At 38.6% G+C, this 24,347-nt stretch overlaps 1 protein-coding gene across 2 annotated transcripts; it reads right to left on the bottom strand.

Moving 5' to 3' along the window:
• Positions 1 to 16,178: 16,178 nt before the first annotated feature.
• Positions 16,179 to 22,874, bottom strand: LOC104093839 (casein kinase 1-like protein 10). Of its 2 annotated transcripts, XM_009599653.4 has the most exons (16): positions 22,257 to 22,874; positions 22,115 to 22,155; positions 21,444 to 21,513; positions 21,199 to 21,347; positions 21,025 to 21,120; positions 20,478 to 20,552; positions 19,985 to 20,055; positions 19,378 to 19,439; positions 19,228 to 19,291; positions 19,040 to 19,124; positions 18,743 to 18,869; positions 18,538 to 18,611; positions 18,374 to 18,437; positions 17,181 to 17,317; positions 16,698 to 17,013; positions 16,179 to 16,598 (listed from the first exon to the last, which is right to left on the bottom strand). In XM_009599653.4, the coding sequence occupies exons 1-15, from the start codon at positions 22,330 to 22,332 to the stop codon at positions 16,732 to 16,734; spliced, it is 1,473 nt and encodes a 490-aa protein (XP_009597948.1). In that variant the 5' UTR covers positions 22,333 to 22,874; the 3' UTR covers positions 16,179 to 16,598; positions 16,698 to 16,731. The 2 variants fall into 2 exon arrangements, with proteins under 2 accessions (XP_009597948.1, XP_009597949.1); XM_009599654.4 differs by lacking the exon at positions 20,478 to 20,552.
• Positions 22,875 to 24,347: the final 1,473 nt, after the last annotated feature.

The following is a 24,347-nucleotide window of genomic DNA, read 5'->3' as shown; positions in this document are numbered from 1 at the left end:
TAATTCAGCATTTTTATCACAAACAACACATGCATCCACAAAAACATGTATCTGCATCGAACTTGAGAGAGAGAAGCAGGGGTTTGGGAAGAAAAGCAATAGAAGAAAGGGTAAAAATGTCTTTTCATATTAATTTTAATAGATTAGTGGCTATTTTTGCTCAACATTAGAATTGCTAGATAAAAAATAAATACCACCTTAAATAGTGGCTACCCCACGCCATTTTTACTCTTGATTTTGTGGTACACAATCAACATATCATCATATCATACTATATTATAAGTGTAAAGATCTAAAGTGAAAGTTAAAAGACCAAATACCCATTCAAAGTTAAATGACTGTTTTGCCCTTCACATAAAAATCAATCAATTAAATGTATAACTTTTGTACACTAAGTTTAGTGACTAAACCAATAGTTACGCATGCACTCTTTCATCTTCTATTCAATATTAACTTTTAACCACATTAAACAATAGTAATGCCCGGACTCGTTCATCATCCATCAACTATACAAATTTAACTCAATATATATTCGTCTGTTTTTAACATTTTTCAACAGTAATAACATTTATTTATGTATGCTTTTTGACTTCTTTTGTTTCAAAATATAAAAGTTTACAATAATGTGTAACATTAATTACCCCTTTCTCTTCTTTCTGACAATCTATTATTAATCGCATTTTTTTTTCCTATATAAGAACATTGGTTATTTTATTTGATATATATCATTCCATCTACAATACATAATCAATTTGTAGGTGTCAAAGTAGGAAAGTTTATTTCTTTTTCTATTGCTCTTTGTGACTGTTGTAGTAATAAGTTGCTCCTTGTCATATATAACTTTCGAGAGTTATTATCATAAATAAATCAAATCGATAAAATTATTTTGCACCTTGGAATTTAAGAGTTGAACCGTCTAACATTATTTATGATTTGTAACTTTTGCAACAACGTTGAACAAATGTTCGATTCCATAATTATTTTTCGATTCTTTTCTTTTTACCGTTGTTGGTATTGAGCTTGGCTTCAGTTCAGCATAATAAACTTAAATTTTTTATTTTATTCTCCAAACTAGCATACTAACAACTCTTAAAGTTGAAAAACTATTTAGAATAAACAATAAATTGCGGATTTTATTGTCTCTATTATATGATGCTTTGAGAGATTATTTCCTAACATGTATTAGTATCAAACTCATTGTCAAATTTTAAAATATGTATATTAAATTTAAACCTGAATAATTTTATTCTTTTTCTCGTTACTGTCTGAAGATAATATATTTGTTTCATTTCACAACCTGAATGAAAGTAGTTAATGGTTCATCTTAATGTTTATTTATATCTATAATTGAACCTTCACCGCCCATACATGAAGATATGCTCTCATCAAATTCATTTGAAAGCAATGATAATAAATAAAGCAGAAGGTCAAAATATTTTTCATTGTTGGCTTGTATTTTTTCGCAACATATTCTCTCACATGGATAACTGTGTTTTACTTTCAAGAGCGATATCAATGGCCATAACAAAAGTTCTAGTTATGACAAACATCAGAATGGTAATACCTTAACAACATCATTTATAAAACAGTATTAGCTAAGTGAGACAATCTTATCGCATGTTTGTACCAAATAATATCATAATTAATTTCAGTACACGTTGTATCTAAGTAACTAAAATTTTCAACTTCATATGTTCAAACGATGCCCTAATTACTTTACGTTCAAGAATCAAGTCGGCCAAATTGGTTCACCGTTCGTTTGAACTTGCATTTCTTCCTTCAAATTTAGTGTAACTTGTCACACATATATATTTCTAATATCATTTATATTAATTGAAAATGCCAGTATAATTAGCGTACTATACACGTGTCGAGAAATTAGTATAAGAAAAAAAGGCATAAGTGCCCCTTGAATTAAGGTTAGATTTTCAGTTTTAAAATTTCTTTTTTAAAACTTAGTGCTCAATCAAATACTTCAAATAAAATAAAATAGAATAAGTATTTGGCATATTTTATTTTATATTAGGACCAACTCCAGTTCAGTGTCTCGCGTCACAATCCAATCTTTAACGGTCTTAATAAGACAAAATCTAGAGATTATATATTTTGTGTTAGGATCAACTTTAGTTTGGTATCTCGTGTCGCCATTCAATCTTTAATAGTCTTCATAAAACAAATCTAGAGAATATATATTTTGTATTAGGACCAACTTCAGTTTAGTATCTCATGTCACCATCAAATATTTAACGGTCTTCATAAAATAAAATCTAGAGATTATATATTTTGTATTAGGACAAACTAAAGTTCAGGATCTCGTGTCGCTATTCAATCTTTAACGATCTTTATTAAATAAAATCTAGAGATTATATTTGGTAATATTTAAAATCTAAGTCAAATACAGGACTATCTTGGACAAATATACATAATACGATTCTAAGATTTATGGAGTAAAGATAGGACTAGCTCCCTCTGCGTTACGCCATTCTTACTGTAATTCAATTCAAGTTAGCACCATTCTTACTTTAATTTAATTCAATCAAGCTACACTTGAAATCTCCGTTGTTGATACTCGTGAATAACTATTTAATTATTTATTTTTTTGTTTTCGCGTTATAGCTTCGAAAATTATTTTCTTTGCCTCTTTTAACGTATCAGTTTGAGTTGTTCAAGTGGAACATATAGAGGTAGAGCCAGGATTTCAACTTTATGAGTTTTGAATTTTAAAACGACAACTTCAAGTGTTAATAACTGTGTTTTAAATTTAATATTTATACATATTTGAATAAAATTGTAAGACAAATATATTGTTTGAGCAAAACATTATTGGGTTCGATCGAACACATAAACGGGCTTCTAGCTCCGCCCCTGGGTACATGTCCGTGTTTGGCTTCACGACAAGGATAATTTTGAAGGTCCATAAAGATTGAAAGTTTATTTTCTGACTTGAAATTTACAGGGTGAAAAAAATATCGATATGACGAGTGATATACATACATAAATCTGAAATCTGACATTCCCGTCATTTGTATTTTCTTACTAAATTACACATAGTTCAATTATCTTAACATAAAAAATAATTTTGAAGATATAATATTATAATAGGCAAAATCCAGTAATAATTCGTGAAATCCATTGCAATTTGAACAATAGCAATTTTTTTTATAATTTTCGACAAGAAAATTGAAAATTGAATGAAAACAAATGGGATAGGATTATTTAAATCAAACAAATATTTTATAAATAAAATAAAAACTCCAACCTTACACAGTTTTAGACACACCCTATCAGCCCAAAATAAAATAAATTCAAAAATAAAATAAAACAAAACAGAAGTCTCCAACCTTAGCATACTTTTAGACACACCACTATCTGACCAACTAAAATAAAACAAAAGACTCCAACAAAGAAGATCCATATACTTTTTGATCTAAAGCCTCAAGCTCAAGTCCAAACCATTTGGTTCTTCATCTAATGCAACTGCATTTGATGAAATGGGAACATCCAACTGATCTATCAATGGTCTTGTACCATCATGAGTCACATTTAAATCAAGAAATCTTGTATTTGGAGCTCTACCTCTATTTCTTCTTGCCATTTGTTGCCTTTCAGTAGTAGGGTGGGAACGATTCGACGATGATGTTGCTGGTAGAACAGTACATTCGTTATTTCTTCTTGAACTTGCATGTTGTGATGGCGCAGGTTGAGTTGGTGGCGAATGATTTGGTAAAGGAAGAGCGGCCGCATCTACACCAGAACGTAGAATGACATCTTGCTCGGAAGATAACGGGTGAAATTGTAAATGATTCATAAAGTCAAAATGAGTACGAAAAATGCCATAACACAAAGGGCAACGAAGTAGTACACGGCAAGGTATTAAAATTGGAGGAGGAGAAGGATTTGTGTTATGCATGTTGAAAAATGAATGACAAAGTTTTCTAAAGAAAGATCTCTCCGAAGAAACAATGATAGAGAAAATACTGACTTTGCACAATATTTTTTGTAAAATGTGAAGAGATTTTATAGGCTACTCAGTGTGTAATCTTGCCCTTTATTTATTTTTGTTCCAGATTTCTAATGGTAAGTTCAATATTGTAACAATGTGTGACAACTTCACAAAATAAAATTTAAAAACTAATGTTTTTCTTATTTTGGGATTTGTTTTTTTTGTTTACATTTAACTAACCTGATGTAATAGATTTCTGTTTTATCTCTAAGTCAATAATCGCATTCTTAGATTACAACAGACTCGTCGTTTAGCCAACTATATTTAATACGACAAATTTATAAATTTAAATTTCAAAGTAAATTCCCGTTATGATTTTTTCAAATCCGAGGTGTAATTTTGTCCAACTAGCATAAATCAATAACTTATTTTTTGTTTAACAAATTGCAGCAATCTGATTTCTTTTGAATAAGACTCACCAAATTGATGTAATCACAGAGTGGATCCTAGTAAATTTTATGATTACCTTTATGTCAAACAAATCAGACTGCATTATGATATTTTGGACAAGCTTCAATTTACTTACTTGTAAGTTATATTATTATAATCACTTATGATTGTGTAAACTGGAAATAACATTAACTGGTCTCAGCAATTAATTGTGGAATTAGATAATCTATTACTCTTGTGTACGGTCAAAACCGATTCTCAGTCATAAAGACCGGTCGAGACAATAACTTTTCAATCGAAGGGTATCCGCATGGCGAGCTCGGACGAATGCCGAAGTAGAGACGTCGAGCTTCGAGCCATGAGACCAATCAACCACAAAACTCGATATCATTATCGAACCCGCATCGGGATCGGACTACGGGGTAACGACGACCGGCGCGGGCCCCGAATATCGATACTCCAAGGCAGAACCGAGCTCCAATTAAGACCGGGGATTCGATTTAGCACCAAGCTCGAGTCAGTGCCGAGCTCGCAAGACAAGAGCCGTTACAACCGCACCAAGGGAGAGAATCTTGGCGAGAATCGAGGGAGAGACAAACCATCATGGGTTCTCCACTATATGTATTATTTTATATTGTTACTAATAAAGTAATGACCCTCTACTATAAAAGGAGAGATAGACTGCAATAGGGGGGGGAGGGGGGAGGGGCCCTCAAGATTTGATTGTACTTGTTCTTCTAATATTTTTCAGTCCTCCCTTCCATCATTTTCCATTTACAATGCAAAATACCTGTATTGTCATTTATATCAAAGAAATTTGCATACCCTTAGAACCATATTTAAATTTAACGTTATCTGATTTTTCGAGTAAACAGTTTGGCACCCACCGTGGGGCTAAGGGTAACGGTGATTGTCTGATATAAATCTACAGTACGCTCCAGCTTACAACTTCGAATCAGCCATGGCTCTACCTATCGACCTCGAAGCCGGCCTTCAAGATGAAACCAACAACTTGGTACCCGGGGGCGAAAGGCTACCTAACAACGGTAACGAGGCTCGAATCGAAGAACCAGAAATTCGAGCCGAAGTACCACTGGATATCAATTCGCAAATAGCTCTAGAAGCGAATCAGCGTTCTGAACCAGAGAGGAGCGTTCAGGGCGGTGCTCGATCTATAGCCCGAGACACCTACAGCACGGGGGAAATCGGGGTCAGCTTGCGTATGATTTTCGAAATATTGCAGGCCCAACAAGCAGCAATAGCTCAGTTGCAGAGCCGAACCCATACGCAAAGCGGGCCGAACTCCAATCCGCTTCTTCGGGAAGTCACACCCAGAACGGAACCCGCCGTAGTGAAATCAAACGAGCGGGAATCGGGGATTGCTCCTGAAATTGCTAAATTGCTCGAGGAACTCACGAAGCGAGTCGAAGCCAACGACAAAAAAGTGGAAACGTATAACGCCAGGGTCGATCAAATTCCGGGGACTCCGCCAATGATAAAAGGGCTCGATTTGAAAAAATTCATACAAAAGCCTTTTCCCTCGAGCGCGGCCCCAAAACCAATCCCCAAAAAATTCCGTATGCCCGAAATTCCCAAATATAACGGTACGACCGATCCTAACGAACACGTCACCTCCTACACATGCGCCATTAAAGGCAACGATTTAGAGGATGATGAAATCGAATTCGTGTTGTTGAAAAAGTTCGGAGAGACCCTCGCAAAAGGAGCGATTGGTATCACAACTTACCGCCGAATTCCATTGATTCTTTCGCCATGTTAGCAGACTCGTTCGTAAAAGCACATGCTGGTGCCATAAAGGTTGCAACAAGAAAATCGGACCTCTTCAAAGTAAAGCAAAGGGGTAACGAGATGCTGAGGGAATTCGTATCCCGATTTCAAATAGAATGTATGGACTTGCCACCGGTCACAGACGATTGGGCCGTACAAGCTTTCACCCAAGGACTGAACGGGCTAAGATCGACAGCGTCACGTCAGCTGAAATAAAATTTGATCGAGTACCCTGCAATAACTTGGGCAGATGTACACAACCGGTACCAATCAAAAATCAGGGTCGAAGACGATCAATTGGGAGTTCCATATGGGCCCGCACGACAGAACCACACAACCACTAAAAATCAAAGGGAAGCCAACAGAGAGCAAAGGTCGAACAGAGATCAATACCAACCGTACGGCACAGATCGGATGAATAACAGTTCAGCACGTGACACGGTTCAGAACAACCGAAGGATTGATCGGGGGTAAAATTCTCGGGGACTTATGAGCAAGAGCGGATTCGATAAATATACGGATCCTATAGAAATCCCTCGACTATCGGAGTATAATTTCAACATTGGTACATCCGCCATCGTATCGGCCATCGGACGTATCAAAGACACCAGATGGCCTTGACCCAAGCAAGCCGATCCTGCCCAAAGCAATCCCAATCAAATGTGCGAATATCATGGCACCCATGGTCATAAAACGGAAGGTTGCAGGCAACTAAGAGAGGAAGTGGCCCACTTATTTAATAAAGGGCACCTTTGGGAATTTCTGAGCGATAGGGCGAAGAACCATTTTAGAGACAAGGAATTCGGTAAGCGAAACGAGCCAGAAAAACCGCAACACGTCATTCACATGATCGTCGGCGGCGTCGATGCCCCCTAGGGACCGATGCTTAAACACGCTAAAACGTCAATTGTGAAGTGATCTCGAACCCAAGATCATGCACCCGCATGGACTTTATCCTTCAGTGATGAAGATACAGAGGGAATCATCCAACCCCATAACGACGCGCTGGTAATATCCGTACTCATTAATAAAGCTAAGATTAAGCGTGTGTTGATTGATCCAGGTAGCTCGGCCAATATCATCAGATCGAGGGTCATAGAATAGCTCGGCCTGCAGGATCAGGTCGTACCCGCAACTCTGGTTCTAAACGGATTTAATATGGCATGTGAAACCACTAAAGGCGAGATCACCCTACCGATAAACGTAGCCGGAACCATCCAGCAAACAAAGTTTCACATAATCGAAGGTGATATGAGATATAACACCCTCTTCGGAAGGCCGTGGATCCACAACATGAGAGCCGTGCCCTCGACCCTACACCAGGTCCTCAAATTCCCAACATCGGAAGGTATCAAAATAGTGTACGGGGAACAATCGGCCGCAAAGGAAATGTTCTCCGTCGAAGAAGCAAAATCAATATACTCACCTTCACTAATGAAAGGATCAGGTTCAAAGCTGAGCGCCAAATAGCAATCACGGACATCGGCTTCGACCCGACCAGGTAAGCAAAACGTTGAAGAAGACGATGATGATCGATGGATCCCTCGATCCTTCGTAACCCCCGATGATTTCGATGCCACCAAATCAACAATTGAGGAACTAGAGCAGATCGTACTGATCGAACACCGACCCGAACAAAAGGTATACCTGGGAACGGGTTTGAGCCCTGAACTCAGGAAGAAACTCATTCAATTTCTTATCAATAATATTGATTGTTTTGCCTGGTCCCATCTAGATATAATAGGGATCCCGCCGGATATAACGGCGCACCAGCTAAGCTTGAACTCTATGTTCAGACTGGTGAAGCAAAAAAGAAGGCCCCTATCCGAGGAAAAGCACGCATTCATAAAGGACGAGGTAACTAAACTGCTCAAGATAGGGTCCATTCGGGAAGTAAAATACCCCGAATGGTTAGCCAATGTGGTTGTTGTACCTAAAAAAGGAAACAAACTTACAATGTGTGTGGACTATAAGGATTTGAACAAAGCATGCCCCAAAGATTCCTTCCCACTGCCCAACATCGATCGTATGATCGATGCCACGACTGACCACGAGATTTTCACCTTTCTCGATGCCTATTCCGGATATAATCAAATTCAGATGAATCCGGACGATCGGGAAAAGACTTCATTTGTGACCCGATATGGAATATATTGTTATAACGTAATGCCTTTCGGGCTAAAAAATGCAGGAGCTACTTATCAACGCCTAGTAAACAGAATGTTCGAAGAACAAATAGGTAAAACGATGGAAGTTTATATTGATGACATGCTAGTTAAGTCCCTGCATGCAGAGGACCATTTGGCCCATTTGCAGGAAACGTTCAAGATTCTGAGAAAATTCAACATGAAGCTCAACCCCAAAAAATGTGCTTTTGGGGTCGGTTCGGGCAAGTTCCTCGGCGTTATGGTCTCAAATCGGGGAATTGAAATCAACCCCGACAAAATCAAGGCCATCGAAGACATCACCATCGTGGACAGCGTGAAAGCTGTACAAAGGTTAACAGGGAGAATTGCAGCCTTAGGCCGGTTCATTTCAAGGTCATCGGATCGAAGTCACAAATTTTTCTCCCTACTCAAAAAGAAGAACGACTTCGCCTGGACGCCGGAATGCCAACAAGCGTTACAGGAATTGAAACGATACCTCTCGAGCCCACCACTGATTCATACTCCGAAAGCGGACGAGCAGCTCTACCTGTACTTGGCGGTATCGGAAGTCGCCGTAAGCAGCGTCCTAGTTCGAGAAGAGCAAGGTACGTAATTTCCCGTTTATTACGTGAGTCGGACCTTAGGAGAAGCGGAAACTAGATATCCTCACTTAGAAAAATTGGCATTTGCCCTGGTAAGCGCATCTAGAAAGTTAAGGCCGTATTTCCAATGTCACCCCATAAGCGTATTAACCACCTACCCACTCCGAAATATCCTACATAGGCCCGAACTATCAGGTCGATTGGCCAAATGGGCCATCGAACTCAGTGGGTACGATATCAAATATCAATCCCGCACGGCCATCAAGTCTCAAATTTTGGCAGACTTCGTGGCCGACTTCACGCCAACCCTCATACCCGAAGTCGAAAGGGAACTCCTTTCGAAATCAGATATATCGTCCGGGGAATGGATCCTTTTTACGGATGGTGCTTTGAATATAAAGGGGTCCGGGTTAGGCATAGTTTTAAAACCCCCCACGGGTAACATTATTAGGCAAGCCATTAAAACTATCAGTTAACTAACAACGAGGCCGAGTATGAAGCCACGATTGCAGGTCTCGAACTAGCTAGAAACGTGGGAGCAGAAGTCATTGAGGCGCACTGTGACTCTTTGCTGGTGGTGAGTCAAGTAAACAAAACCTTCGAAGTCAGAGAAGGTAGGATGCAAAGGTATCTGGACAAACTGCTTATCACCTTACACCATTTCAAACAATGGACCCTACATGTCCCCCGAGAACGGAATAATGAGGCCGATGCTCTAGCAAATTTGGGATCATCGGTCGAGGTAGATGATTTGAGCTCGGGGACTGTCGTCCAACTCTCAAGATCGATAATCGAAGAAGGGCACGCCGAAATAAATTCTACTAGCTTAACCTGGGATTGGAGAAACAAGTATAATGAGTACTTAAAAACGGAAAGCTCCCTTCATACCCTAAAGATTCCAGGGCCCTACGGACTAAAGCTGCTCGATTTACGTTGGCTGCGGACGGAACACTATATCGAAGAACATTCGATGGACCGATGGCGGTGTGTGTGGGTCCGGGAGATACCGATTATATCCTCCGGGAAGTACACGAGGGCACTTGGGGCAATCACTCCGGCGCCGATGCATTAGTCCGAAAAGTGATCAGAACGGGGTATTATTGGATCGATATGGGCAAAGATGCGAAAGAGTTTGTTCGTAAATGTGATAAATGTCAGAGGTTTGAGCCAATGATCCATCAAGCCGGGTAGCAACTTCACTCGGTCCTATCCCCGTGTCCATTCATGAAATGGGGGATGGACATCATCGGCCCTCTGCCGTCGACCCCAGGTAAAGCCAAATTTATTTTATTTATGACTGACTATTTTTCTAAGTGGGTTGAAGCGCAGGCGTTCGAGAAAATAAGAGAGAAAGAAGTCATAGACTTTATTTGGGATCATATCATATGCCGATTCGGGATACCCGCCGAAATAGTATGCGACAATGGGAAACAATTCGTTGGCGGCAAAATCACAAAATTCCTCGAAGATCACAAAATAAGAAGGATATTATCAACACCATACCACCCCAGTGGGAACGGTCAAGCCGAATCAACGAACAAGACTATTCTTTAAAACCTGAAGAAGAGATTGAACGTCGCGAAAGGAAAATGGAGAGAAATCCTGCCCGAAGTCCTTTGGGCATACCGAACAACGTCAAGATCCAGTACGGGGGTGACCCCGTTCTCCTTAGTATATAGTTCTGAAGCATTGATACCAGTCGAAGTCGGTGAACCTAGTCCCAGATTTCGATTCATGACAGAAGAATCAAATAACGAGGCCATGAACACCGGCCTTGAATTATCGGACGAAGGACGAGAAGCTTCCCTCATCCGACTGGCCGCCCAAAAGCAACGAATCAAAAGGTACTATAATCGAAGAACTAAACTCCGCCATTTCAAGCCCGGGGACTTAGTGTTAAGAAAGGTCACCATCAATACTCGAAATCCAAACGAAGGAAAATTGGGACCAAATTGGGAAGGACCATACCAGGTGCTCGAGAACGTTGGAAAAGGATCATACAGGCTCGGCATTATAAACGACAAACAGCTATCAAGCAATTGGAATGTATCACATCTAAAACAGTACTACTGTTAAGGCACGGCCTTTCCATATTCATCTAACTAATCCATGCAGAAGTCCGAACGAGAGCTGAAGAAGATCTTTCAATCAAGATCACGCATTGCACTCTTTTTCCCTTAGACCGGTTTTCTCCCGAATGGGTTTTTCGGCAAGGTTTTTAATGAGGCAACCATCGATCATGCTGCACTTTCAACAATATCCGAGGCCTCTTTCCGACAGACCTCGAATACCAGGGGGGCATCAGGGCCCTCAAATACATCGAGTTCAGATACAAGAAAGTTAATCTCACAACAACAGGAAAAATTGTAAGAGCCAAATGGTCAAAATGAACCATGCTCATATAGATTGGCCCAAACATAAACACATGTGCAATGACTTGAGATTTATTTCTCAACCAGAATTAAGATTCACTCAACAATCAAGCCTACGGGCTACTTATATTCCGAGTTTGAAACATTTATTCGAATATTAAGCCTACGGGCTACTGTTATTCCGAGTTCGAGCAAGCACTCACTCGACCATTAAGCCTACGGGCTACTGTTATCTCGAGTTCGAAACATTCACTCGAATATTAAGCCTACGGGCTACTGTTATTCCGATTTCGAGCAAGCACTCACTCGACCATTAAGCCTACGTGCTACTGTTATCCCGAGTTCGAAACATTCACTCGACTATTAAGCCTACGGGCTACTGTTATCTCGAGTTCGAAACATTCACTCGACCATTAAGCCTACCGGCTACTGTTATTCCGAGTTCGAGCAAGCGCCCACTCGACAATTAAGCCTACGGGTCATATTATCTCGAGTTCGAAACATTCACTCAAATATTAAGCCTACGGGCTGCTGTTATTCCGAGTTCGAGCAAGCTCTCACTCGACCATTAAGCCTACGGGCTACTTTCATTCCAAGTTCGAAATAATCATTCGAATATTAAGCCTACGGGCCATATGATCTCAAGTTCGAAACATTCACTCGATTATTAAGCCTACGGGCTGCTGTTATTATGAGTTCGAGCAAGCACTCACTCGACCATTACGCCTACGGGCTACAATATTTTAAGTTCAAAACATTCACTTGACAGCTAATAAGCTACTTTTACTCTGAATTTACATTGACTCAACCATTACATTACGCCTACGGATTATGTTCCTTCAAAAGTTTGAATCATCGACTCAACAAGCAAACCCAGGGGCTACAAATCTGATCGATCAGAGAAACTACAAGGTCAACATTCGATTAAAAGTCTTCACAAAACAAAAACAAGTCGACCTGATTACATATATATATACAAAATTTGCCTACGAGGTTAATGTACAAACATCAAGAATTAGAAACTAAGCTTCCGGGTCGAGCTCTTCCCTGTCCTCGGATCCGCTTTTGCTACCATCATCATCATCATCGTCAGAAGCCAAGGCTTCAGCTTCCGCTTCGAGCTCTTTTGCCTTTTTTACCTCTTCGGCAAGGTCGAAACCTCGAGCGTGAATCTCCTCGAGGGTCTCCCTCCGAGACCTACACTTAGCAAGTTCGGCAATCCAATGAGCTCGAGTATCGGCGGTCTTCGCCGCTTCTCGGGCCTCCATCTGAGCAGCCTCAGCATCAGCCCGATATACAGCAATGGACTTATCCGCCAAGACTTTCGACGACTCAACTTCCGCCTTAGCCTCGGCAAGTCGTGTTTCAAGCTCCTCGATATTCTTAGCTTGAACCGACCCCTTTTGCTTGACACTTCGAAGCTGAACGTCGGCCGATAATAATTTTGTTAAGATGGTTTCTTTTTCCACTGCCAGGCGGTCGAGGGTCTCCTTCCACCGATTGCATTCAGCTCGGATTTGATTGACTTCTTCTCGAAGTTACCGATTTTTTCGATCTTTTGCTGCAACTGAGACAACGAAGGGTTAACTTCCACGATTGAGTCAGACCCATACTTTAACAGAATGAGGCTCACCTGCTTATCAAGCTCGACCCCTTCTTCACGGACCTTAGCCAAATTCGCTTGGAGGTCCTTTATAGCCTCGTCATTTTGGCTGCAAAGAAACCGCAGGGCATCTCTCTCACCTGAGGCCTTCCGGAGCTCGGCCTCACAATGGCTAAAATCGACTCGAAACCTACCAATGGCCTGCACAGTAAGAAACACAAAGTCAAGTATGGAAAAGAACAAATAAACGAAGTATGGAAGAATCATTACCCGAGTAATGAAACGCTGAGCCTCCTCCAATAAAAGAGAAGCGTCACCGATATTGGAACCATCGTCGACTCCAGTAAAACAATCCCCGAAAGGATCCCCTGCACCAGAGTCTGCGCGGATATCAGGAGTCTTCAATTCTCGAGCTTCCTTCAGCGCCTCCTCAGAAAAAGATGGAAGAGAAGGCGAATCACCCATTGTCATAGCCCCGAGCAAATCGCTCGGAGTATTCCGGTCGATATTCTGGTCTTCGGGAACAACCTCGACAGGTACAGCTGCCATCGGCTCGGTAGCTCTGGCAACCTCGATGGCCTCCGTAGACCGAACTACCAAAGCCGAGGAGCTATTTTCTTCTTCTTCATCTCTCAGTCGCTGGACCGAGTCAATCGAAAGGGCAATTGTTTTTCTCTTCACCCTGCGAGTTTTGGGCTTGGGGTCCCCTGACCGAAAGGAAGCTTTTCGCTTCTTATCTTCCCCCTGTTTAGGGACCAGGGACTTGTTTCTTTCCTCGCCGCTCGAAGGCCTCAAAACGGCATCCCTGGTTACACCTGCACAAGAGGAAATTGGTAACGAATAGAACGCAAAGAATACTTCGAAGGAAACAAGAAGCAAACCTCACCATGGTTCTTGGCCTCCCATCTGCCTTTTGCCAAATCACGCCAAGCACGCTCGACGTAAGAGGAGGTCGATGCCTTTCGGACGGCCTCGATGTGATCCTCCGTTATAGAGCATGTATACATCGATATGTGTTCACATCGACCCGGAACGGAAGAAGGGTTCTCTACCTTAAAATCGGTTTTCAAAATGCACGGGCCAGGAACATAGTCATGAACTAACGGCTCCACCGGCGCCTTATCATCAGACAGCCGTGAGGAAGAGGTATTTTCCTTCTAAGGTATAGTTTTGGAAGTTTTCGCCATTGATTTGAAAGGAAAGAGTGCAAGGGCAGAAGTGGACAGCAGCAAAATTATGGTATGAACGGCCTCATAGCAGCAAAGTAGAGAGGATAAATAGGAAAGTCTGGAGGAAGAGAAGACGCAAAAATGGTAAAAGTTGTGTGGAAAGATTATTTATAGACTAAGGCCTGATGGTTCGGTATCAGCGGTGGCCGACCACCATCTGACACACATTAAATGCCTCGGTAAAACCAAGCCGATGGGACAGCCATCGCATACGTCGAGATCGGGTTCGATAGAAACGTCGGCATAAAATTGATCGAGCCGCAGGGAAATCATATCGTTCCTTGCCGCATCCTTTCCGAGAAATGAGGGGACTATCTGTGTACGGTCAAAACCGATTCTCAGTCATAAAGACCGGTTGAGACAATAACGTTTCAATCGAAGAGTATCCGCATGGCGAGCTCGGACAAATGCCGAAGTAGAGACGTCGAGCTTCGAGCCATGAGACCAATCAACCGCAAAACTCGATATCATTATCGAACCCGCATCGGGATCGGACTACGGGGTAACGACGACCGACGCGGGCCCCGAATATCGATGCTCCAAGGCAGAACCGAGCTCGAATTAAGACCGGGGATTCGATCTAGCACCAAGCTCGAGTCAGTGCCGAGCTCGCAAAACAAGAGCCGTTACAACCGGACCAAGGGAGAGAATCTTGGCGAGAATCGAGGAGAGACAAACCATCATGGGTTCTCCACTATATGTATTATTTTATGTTGTTACTAATAAAGTAGTGACCCTCTACTATAAAAGGAGAGATAGACTACAATTGGGGGGGGGGCCTCAAGATTTGATCGTACTTGTTCTTCTAATATTTTTCAGTCCTCCCTTCCATCATTTTCCATTTACAATGCAAAATACCTGTATTGTCATTTATATCAAAGAAATTTGCATACCCTTAGAACCATATTTAAATTTAACGTTATCCGATTTTTCGAGTAAACTCTAATTATATCTTGTCCTTACAAAGCCATTCTTTAGATTGAGGCAATATTACAAGAACACAAGGTAGTAGTGAACAACTATATCAAAGTTGGCTCATGGAAAAAGAAGAAAAATTAATGATTGATGCAATTAATATAAAAGACTATTTTTCCTTTTTAGACAAAAATTAAAGAGAAATCCACCTTTAAATTTTTCACCTTTGTGAATATTGGTACTTTAGGAATCTCATTTATGAAAAATTAAAACTGTTTTTGTTTTATGAAAGCAATGAAAGGGAAGAAAATAAGGTAAGATCTTGCAGAAAGTAAAATCAATTCAATTAATATGAAAATGAGTAAATTGCAAAATTAGTGCATCTTCATTCAATGCACTGTTCTTATTTGATTTTTGGTATTTTTAAAAATTATTTGGGAAGCCAAATGGCCCGACTAATCCGCATTTCAATTGAAAAAAAATGTTAGCCCCATCTTTTTGTACCTTAGAAGTCGAGGCAATCACTATTAATACTAATTCAATATTCTTCTACTCAATTTTTTTTCTCTCGGTAACATTTTTCTTGATCGATTAATTTCATTTCCATTCAAAAATTTCAAGTGTCAGAGCTTTTCCTTATAAATTGTACCATAACGTCATATGAAGTTAGATGCCTTCTATTAACAAATCTTGAATACTTTGTCAAAATCATCTCAAAGAACAGGGTAAATTCTTGACAATCAAGTCAAATTCCATAGAATGAGATACCTTGTTAGTCTCGTCCATGAAAATAGAGATTCAAAATTATAAGCTCAAATTCGTCTTAACCACTGATCATATACTAAAACCGATGTATCTTGAGAAAAATAACAAATACTTGGTTCCATATTAGTAGAACTAGAGCATTATTGAAGTGTAATTAAGCCATAGCCAATCAAATTGGATTCATTAGTGACAACTCAAGTTCATAGTAACAGTCATATCAGAAGAAAGATTTAACAACAAAAAAATCACCCACAGCCTGAGGAGGGTAGAGTGTACGCATACGTTACCCCTATCTTGTGAGAGTAGAGAGGCCGTTTCTGATAAACCTTCTGCTTAAGGAAAGACGACAAAGGAGGAAGAAAGATTGGAGGAAGAAATATAAGGTACATTACATAAAGTATATGAATATCTTTCTTGACACGAGAACCACATAACTAAGAAAAAGTACCGAGGTAGCCCCTAAAGTAATCGGAACTACACTGCATAACCATGAACTATTTACTTTCCACTAAACAAACTCCCCATTTGCAAACATAGCAGCCATGCATCAGATAAAAGGAGCTATGCTCATCTCTGCATGAAGCAATTTACAGAGATGTGAAATATTATTATTTTCGAGACAGATCCCGGTCTACAACAACACACATTAGAGAGGCATTCTCAAATATACAAACAGAGAAACAGCCCCCCTATCTCTGAAAGTTTAGCAAGTCTGTTCAATTGCAAGAATCAGTGCACGATTGTCGGGAAGTGCTTAAAGAAAGCTGCTCAATCTGCTGCACAACTATCAGCGAAAACCAGTAAAGATAATTTCAAATTAGCAGAGGACTTAAAATCAAGAATAAGAAAATACTTAAATGCCAGCGGTAAAAAAATTTGGTACCTTGAGGGGGCAGATTTAGAGATCATATAGCCTCTCATTTCCTTCTTCCAGTGCCAATAGTTAGCAGCTCAAAGCTCCTAAGAGCATCATCCCTACCGCCTCTTGTTGCAGTAGCGCGGGTAAAAGATGATGACTTGGACTCAAATCCAGGTTGTACTCTTTGGGTAGTGGAAATACGGCCACTACTTGAACCCAAACGACCAGTGCGATTGTCAGTGGGTTCACCAGATGAGCTTGGTCGGCTGCTTCCCATTACAGCCGCCCTCCTCGAGGTGCTACCGGTCCGAGTTACACGGCCTCTTTCAGTATCAGCTTGCTGACAATATAAACAGTGCATCAAAAGATAACCCGCAATCAGCAGTTCCAACACTAAGAAAGCTCCACATAGGAACAAATTGATGCATGCAAAATTGAGGATGCAGAAATATTGTACAGAACCCACAGGCTTCAGGCAGATAAAAGATAATCACATTCGCCACTTACCACATCCTTGGATGATGGTACATCTTCTGAAGATCTGTGGTGTCTCAAATGGTCCCCTTGCAAACCAGTTCCAGATACGTTCCTTCTAGTAAACGCCTCAACAGCACCAGAAAACCTATCTTTAATTTCCTGCCTCACTGTAAAAGAGATCAGACAAATAAAAAAATTAGCTTCCGGAATACAAATCCGTAACATGATACCAGAAATTCAACCAAAAGAAAAAGGAGAAGAATAAAAACGAACAGGTACCAACCCTCCTTTAATTCATATATATCCTATTTTGTTCAGAACAAATTCTTTTTTTTTTTTTTTGGGGGTGGGGGGGTGGGGGGGGGGGGTATAAGAAAAGTGGAAAGCTCGTTACAATCTTTTCAAATAGAGATAAACTTCTCAACTGTTTGGTCAGTTGGAACATTCACTACTCCAGTTTACAATTTATGGATAAGTATCTCATATCAGAAGCTCATTAAGTAACCAGAAAAGCTAATGGACTTCATCGTACCCTGTCCACATTTTTCATATATATATATATGGTACAAAAATAAATGCAACACTATTTGTTAACAGTTTTCTATATTAATAACTAAAAGGATTTCTCTTCCTTGAGACTCTATACTGCATTGACATCTCTTGGGTCAAATTTTCCTAGTTTTACCAACGGAGATCCCATTTTCATCTCTCAAAAGATACACAGGCAACAACCAGATAACTCAGCAAACTAGTTTTGGTCTGATGGATACCAGGAGTGAGGAAGCTAACAAAAGATGGAACACAACCCGATGCATAGGCATCTCTGCTGTGCACATTCAACCCGGGTTACTTTTTTTGGTTTGGGGTTGGGGGTGCACAGACTAGAGATAGAGAGCACACGTTCCCCCTGACTAGGGTAGATCCAACTTTTAGTCAATGCACATACTTGAGCACCATACATCTCTCTCCCTCCCTCTGCAAGTGAATGACCACACCGCTTGTGCTTTTATGTGTTTCACGTCGGTCTTCTAAAACTACTTATTCAAGAGGCTTATATTGCTATTCTGCTCCCAATAATTGGTTATTCTTACAAAAAGCATAAATTATATCAGAGACAAAGGACAAGCACCATGAGCCTAAACATCAATTAACACACTATCAGAAATTCAAGCTGTTACTTCTTAAGCCAAAATTTCTTAAGCCAAAGTTTCTTAAAACAGTACCAGGAATCTTTTCTGCTCTTTCAGCAGATGGTCCTGGGTTCACAGGTAATCTCCCAGTAGGTTGCTGAAAAAGAAGCAGAAGGGTAAGACTAGTGTATCTTTATAACGCAGAAATCAAGTGACAGTAGATAATTTTTTAGTGAGGGCAGAATAAAGGGACAGACTCGTCCTCTTGAACTAGAGCCAATCTGTGGATACTTCAAGATAGTCCAGTCAAATACATAGTCAAATTGATAACCTGCAATACACATAAAAATAAGTTTCTTGTATAAGACTACTGAAATAAAACACATGATAAATACCGAAGAGAAAATATAAAGGATGGAGCGGATGACTGAAACTACTAGCATCATAAAATAGAAAATGTACCTTCTCTAATAAAAAGGTCTCGGAATAGCCTCTTCAGGTATGAGTAATCTGGCTTGTCATCAAACCGTAGTGATCGGCAGTAATGGAAATATGATATGAATTCTGAGGGATAGGATTTGCAAAGCACCTGCTTAACAAAGACCAATGGAATATGTCATTATGCAGTTTAATGCACAGAACATATATTTAGGGCAGGTATATATTTGTAAGACCCAGTACTCTCCTATATGACCAAACATGCAACATCTCATATCAAGATTTTACATGGAACGTATAACGTACATAAAGTCACACTACCTCTATAGGTGTAAGCATCTTCTTCTCACTAATCTTATCATATTTCTGCTTTTTGGTGCCAGCTTTCAAACCTTGCCACGGCAGACTAGCAAAGACAATTAAATATGCTAATTGTAAGAAACAAGTAATGCACATGGAAATCCAAAGACAGGAGCCAAAAGATTAACGTTAAACTGTAATTCCCAAACCTTCCTCTCAAGAAATACATAAGCACATAACCGAGAGACTCCAGATCGTCTCTTCTGCTTTGTTCTGCATGCAAGGAAGAGAGGGAATTATGTTAATAAGTTCAATTCAAAAAACTAGTAGGTACCCAAGACAATATCAAACTTGCTTACCAACTCCAAGATGGGTGTTAACGCTAGCATAACGAGCAGTTCCCGTGAGGTTTTTGTTTTCCCTGTTCAAAGGAAGCTAAATTATTCAAAAATCCACATACACTCCAATCCGTCCACCCAAAACCCTATAAAAATAAGGTCAAGGAAAGAAAAGCATGATAAGAATGAAAACCTCCAAATTTGTTTTTCTTCGTCTAACCATCAACTATTGAGAAGCTTGGAAGTGTATATAGATGGGATGGGCAGTAAATGAAAAAATAAAAGAAGTGTCCAAGAAGGAATGGAGGGGAAAAACAGTTCAGCCAAAATTTACAGAAGTACAATCAAACAATATTGGTAGCTTTGACTCAGCTTATGCGAATGTGAACTTTGCAGAAAACACAACAAATCAGGGAAGGTCAGTACTGGGCTTGAGCTAAAAATCAAATGCTCACTACTACATGAATCAAAATGAAGCCGTCTCTTTGACAAATGGAAACAAAACCTTCGGCTTCTTCTATCAAGTCCTTGATTCTAACACTTTGTAGTCAATTGGAGCATTTTATTTTCTAAAAGTGAAAGACCATATGGAGATCTGTGAGGAACAGAAGAGGTTCACATTTTATACCTGTATGGTATATGCTTATGCGTCTGAAGATCTCTGTACTTCTTGGCAAGACCGTAGTCAATGATGTATACCTGTTATAGCAAAAGAAAACACCCAAAATTATTTAGAGCTGCAGCATTCATGCCACAGGAATTGTTTTTCCATGAAAATTGTAAACTTTTTCTAACGTAGATTCACAATGGGTACAGACTACAGAGACAAGAAGCTGCTGATCCACTAATTACAAGATGGTCAAGTCATCTTCGATAGCATCATATAAGATACAATTGTGGAATATCTTTAAGGCTATGTCACTTTTATAAACTAAAGTATGGAGGAACTTCCTCTCCTATCCGGATAGCAAATTCCTTCCATTGCGAGTGTCTAATTACCAGAATTTTGTTGGTAATTAGAACTTCTACCTCCCAAGCATAAGCACTGATCGCTGCATTAGAAAACCATACACTAAAGAGAGAGGAAAATGATTCAGTGTAGCTCGTCAAAAAATATGCACCTGGAAAACAAACTGGATTTTGAGCATTTCTCCTAGAAATTGAACCAAATGCATTCCTGGCCAGTTGGCTAGACCCTTCTCGGACACGAATGTAAAGGTTCATGTCACAGAAATTGTCTTCTTGAGCTTTAATTTATCAGAAAGATTTTATTGAGCTTTAAGAGAAGTAAAAGGCAGAGAGAGCATGAGAGTGAGTTAGAGTTTAGAGAGTGAGAGAGAGAGAGAGAGGAGAGAAGAAATATGACTTCTTGAGTTCCGGATAACATAAGGGAACATCAAAAAGATGTTACTCCAAAGTTCCTAGATCAAGCTCAACAAGCAAGATAGAACATTCGAGCCCCACAAATGCTGGAAAAGCATTCGTGTAGTGGAACTCCAGAACCCTAAGAAAGTACCAACTTGCCTAGATCCTAAGCGATCTAGTTTCCAGACAAGTGGGTGGAGAATTTTCCTGAATAGCCAGTCCAAACACGTAGGAGCATACAACTTTGTTGTAAACCACACGAACAAACATGGACACTTAGAGAACATATTATGAAGTGCACACCTGATTTGCTTTACGCCCTAAACCCATTAAGAAGTTGTCGGGCTTAATGTCACGGTGAAGAAATCCTCTCGAGTGCATATATTCAACCCTATTAATCTGCATAGGAGAACAAGTCTTATGCAACCAGCTACAATAATTATGCTTTAATCATTATATATAATTTTGATTATTTACCAACTGATCTGCCAGCATTAACACTGTCTTTAAAGTGAACCTCCTATTGCAATAGTTAAACAAGTCTTCCAAACTTGGCCCAAGAAGGTCAATAACCATGGCATTGTATTCACCTTCAACGCCAAACCACTTGAGGTGTGGAATTCCAGCTTAAAGTAAGAAAATGATAAAAGAAAAACCAGATCAGTTCAGCTCAAAAAAATATAAACAGTCATTGATATTCATGGGTAGAAGCTATTACTTACTTCCTCCTTGTAGAAGCATATACAGCTTTGATTCATAATGAAGTTGAGGGTGCTTTGTTTTAGTTGATTCCTGGAAACCAAAAAATAAAGCTAATGTGTCAAAGAAAAAACCTTTAGTACTAAACGTAGCACTAGAAACACATTCCTGCATAGAAAGCGCAAGAAAATCTCATTGATGTTTTGGTGAAAGAATCAAGCCACATATGAAGTCTTATAATACATCACAATTTGGTCCCCTACCAAACCAATATGTCTAAATTAAGCAAAATTATTCTAGACTCTTCAGAAATAGAAGCTATACCCAGCAAATGCAGACTAACCGAATAAAGGGCCAAATAAGCAACGTCACTCGAACATTCAGCCAAAACAGCAATGTTTTTTTTTGGAACGGTAACAAAGCCAATATAGCAAAGTGTATCTATGATATTTTAAGTTTATTAGTTGACAACTGATTACTCAAGAATTATCTTCTCATCTTCTAGTAAAAGACTCATTCTTTTTTAATTTTCTTAATGCTGTTTTTAGTTTTACTTAGCTCTAGTGAAAAGCTCAACCTTAAGACAATTGACACAACTATCTACTGAGTTTCCAGCTTCAGCTAAATCAGCATTTTTAATTTTATTCAATTCCAGTGAAAAGGCACAATCTTTAATTCTAATAAACATACTCACCAGCTTCACAGCAACTTCTTCTCCAGTTTGTACATTGACCCCTGATATAAAAAAAAACTGAAAGTCAACACAAGCCCCACAACAAAAAATGTTAAGCTACAATTGAAATTAACAGCAATCAAGAAATACAAATTGAGATTACCTAAATAAAGTTCCCCAAAAGATCCACTACCGATCTTTCGGCCTAGCTTAAACTTGCCACCCACCACATGATCCATACTCAAAGATTGAATCTTTTCTTGATTTCACTTAAACCCAATTCAACTAAACAGCTTTAAATCTTGAAATTACCCTCAGATCCAGAAAAAACCAAAAGAAATTACCAAAAATGACTTCTTTTTGGTGACCCCAGAAAAAAAAAAAAAGAATCTTCAAAACCCTAATACCTAATATCAGTCATATATATGGAAAACACTTGGAACAAGTCTTTTTTCAACAAAAGTCTCCCCCTTTTTTTGATTAAAAAACAATAAACAAATAATACAATGAATGGGGAAAATTGCAAAGAAAAAAAATTATAGCTTTGAAGAGAAACCCTAAATCTGGGAAGATAAAATGAGGAAATAAAAAAGGTTAAGTGGGTTTTTGGATTCTTGAAAAAAAAAATTAGAGACGAAATAGAAAGGGAAATGGAAAGGGGAAAAGAATGGGAAATAAGAGAGAGAGAATCTAATGGAAACGAAATTTGTGGAAAATTTAAGAAAATTGATTCAATGAGAGGGAGAGAAATTTGGGTAAAGAGAAGAAGATGATGAAGGAGAAATAGGAGAAATGGTATACAAGAAAATAAAAGCTGGAAAAATAGTGGCTTTTTCTTCCTTTTTTCTCTTAGTTTTTTTTTTTTTTTTTTTTTGGTTTCCTATTTCTTATACTATTGTGAATTTGTTGTGATGCTAGACTAATTATCATTTATAGGATTATAAATTAAAATATTGTTTAGTAAATGATATAACTGAATATATACTTTTTACATTATAATCATCAAATTTAAACTTTATTTTTTATTTATGAATTTATACTTGTGTTTTTTATTTCTTTATTTGAGGTTTTGGTGGAGGGGCGGCTACTCTTGGTTTTTGGGATAAATTCTTTATTCAAAAAACATTAGATGCTGGGGAATAATTTAAAAAAGAAAATAAAGGAAATAAGAATATATTGTGATCATTCTCTAGGAAAGAGGTTTAAAATTGTTTTTCGTTTTCTAAATTAGAAGATTAATATTCTGTTTTAGTAATAAATTAGCCTAGTGTAGGTGGTTATTATAATGTTTTCGGATTTCAAACTGCTTTGTTGATTCTTTTTAAAATAAATAAATAAATAAATAAATGAGTACTTATTATTTTTAAATTATTTCTTAGTTATAAAAAGTTTTGAATTATCAACGCTTCTTGGCTTGATATTCTTTAAGTCAACGTAAATTTGAGTTTTAACGTGTCAAATCTGTGAAATAAGTAGCAAGTTAACTTTAAATTTTTATATTGTTGAAGTTTCAAATATTTTTAATCTTAATAATATGTTTAGAAACTCTCTATATTTTTACTAGCATATAAATTTCAGATAGAATTAAAGGAATTCGGAAAACATAAGAGTTAATGTATAACGTACTAACTTGACCAAACATAGTTCCAACTAACCGGCATCACCTTATTTCCTCCGTCGTGCCAATAATCTTTTCATTTTATGTTATTTGCACATTCTATCTAATTACTAATATGATCATTTCTTATTTTGTATGACCATACTTTTCATATCTCAGCGCTCTCATATAATATTGTTGACTTATAACTATTGTATAGAGTTTACTTTTAACTTTGGTAGATAGAGCATTTTTTAATAGAAATCAAATTAGTAATTTGTTCAAAAAATTCGAATATATCGCATATTCATTATTACTATCCAAAAATAAAAAAAGGCGAAACAAGTTGATAATCAAATTTTCATTCAACATTTTAAGAAAAAAAGCGTCAAAGTATGCCAATGGCTGCTTCCGCAGCCAAAATTCCTGTCTAAGATCATCTAATTTGTAATTTCTATAATTGCACCACTTTGAAATACAAAATCAGGAAATTAATCCTGATTTGATTGAACAAGTATGTCATGTTTAAAATATTTAAAAATTATCGTGTCCAGTTCATCAATTTAATAATTAATCAAACATGATTTGTATTGGGTTGAAGATTTGAAGCCATGTTCCTTATACTTTTCGTACATAATCTTAGCTACAACATATGAA

Source organism: Nicotiana tomentosiformis, chromosome 9 (assembly GCF_000390325.3).
Source record: "Nicotiana tomentosiformis chromosome 9, ASM39032v3, whole genome shotgun sequence".
NCBI lineage: Eukaryota > Viridiplantae > Streptophyta > Magnoliopsida > Solanales > Solanaceae > Nicotiana > Nicotiana tomentosiformis.
The sequence above is the reverse complement of the archived record's forward strand: the minus strand, read 5'-3'. Positions and strand labels throughout refer to the sequence as shown.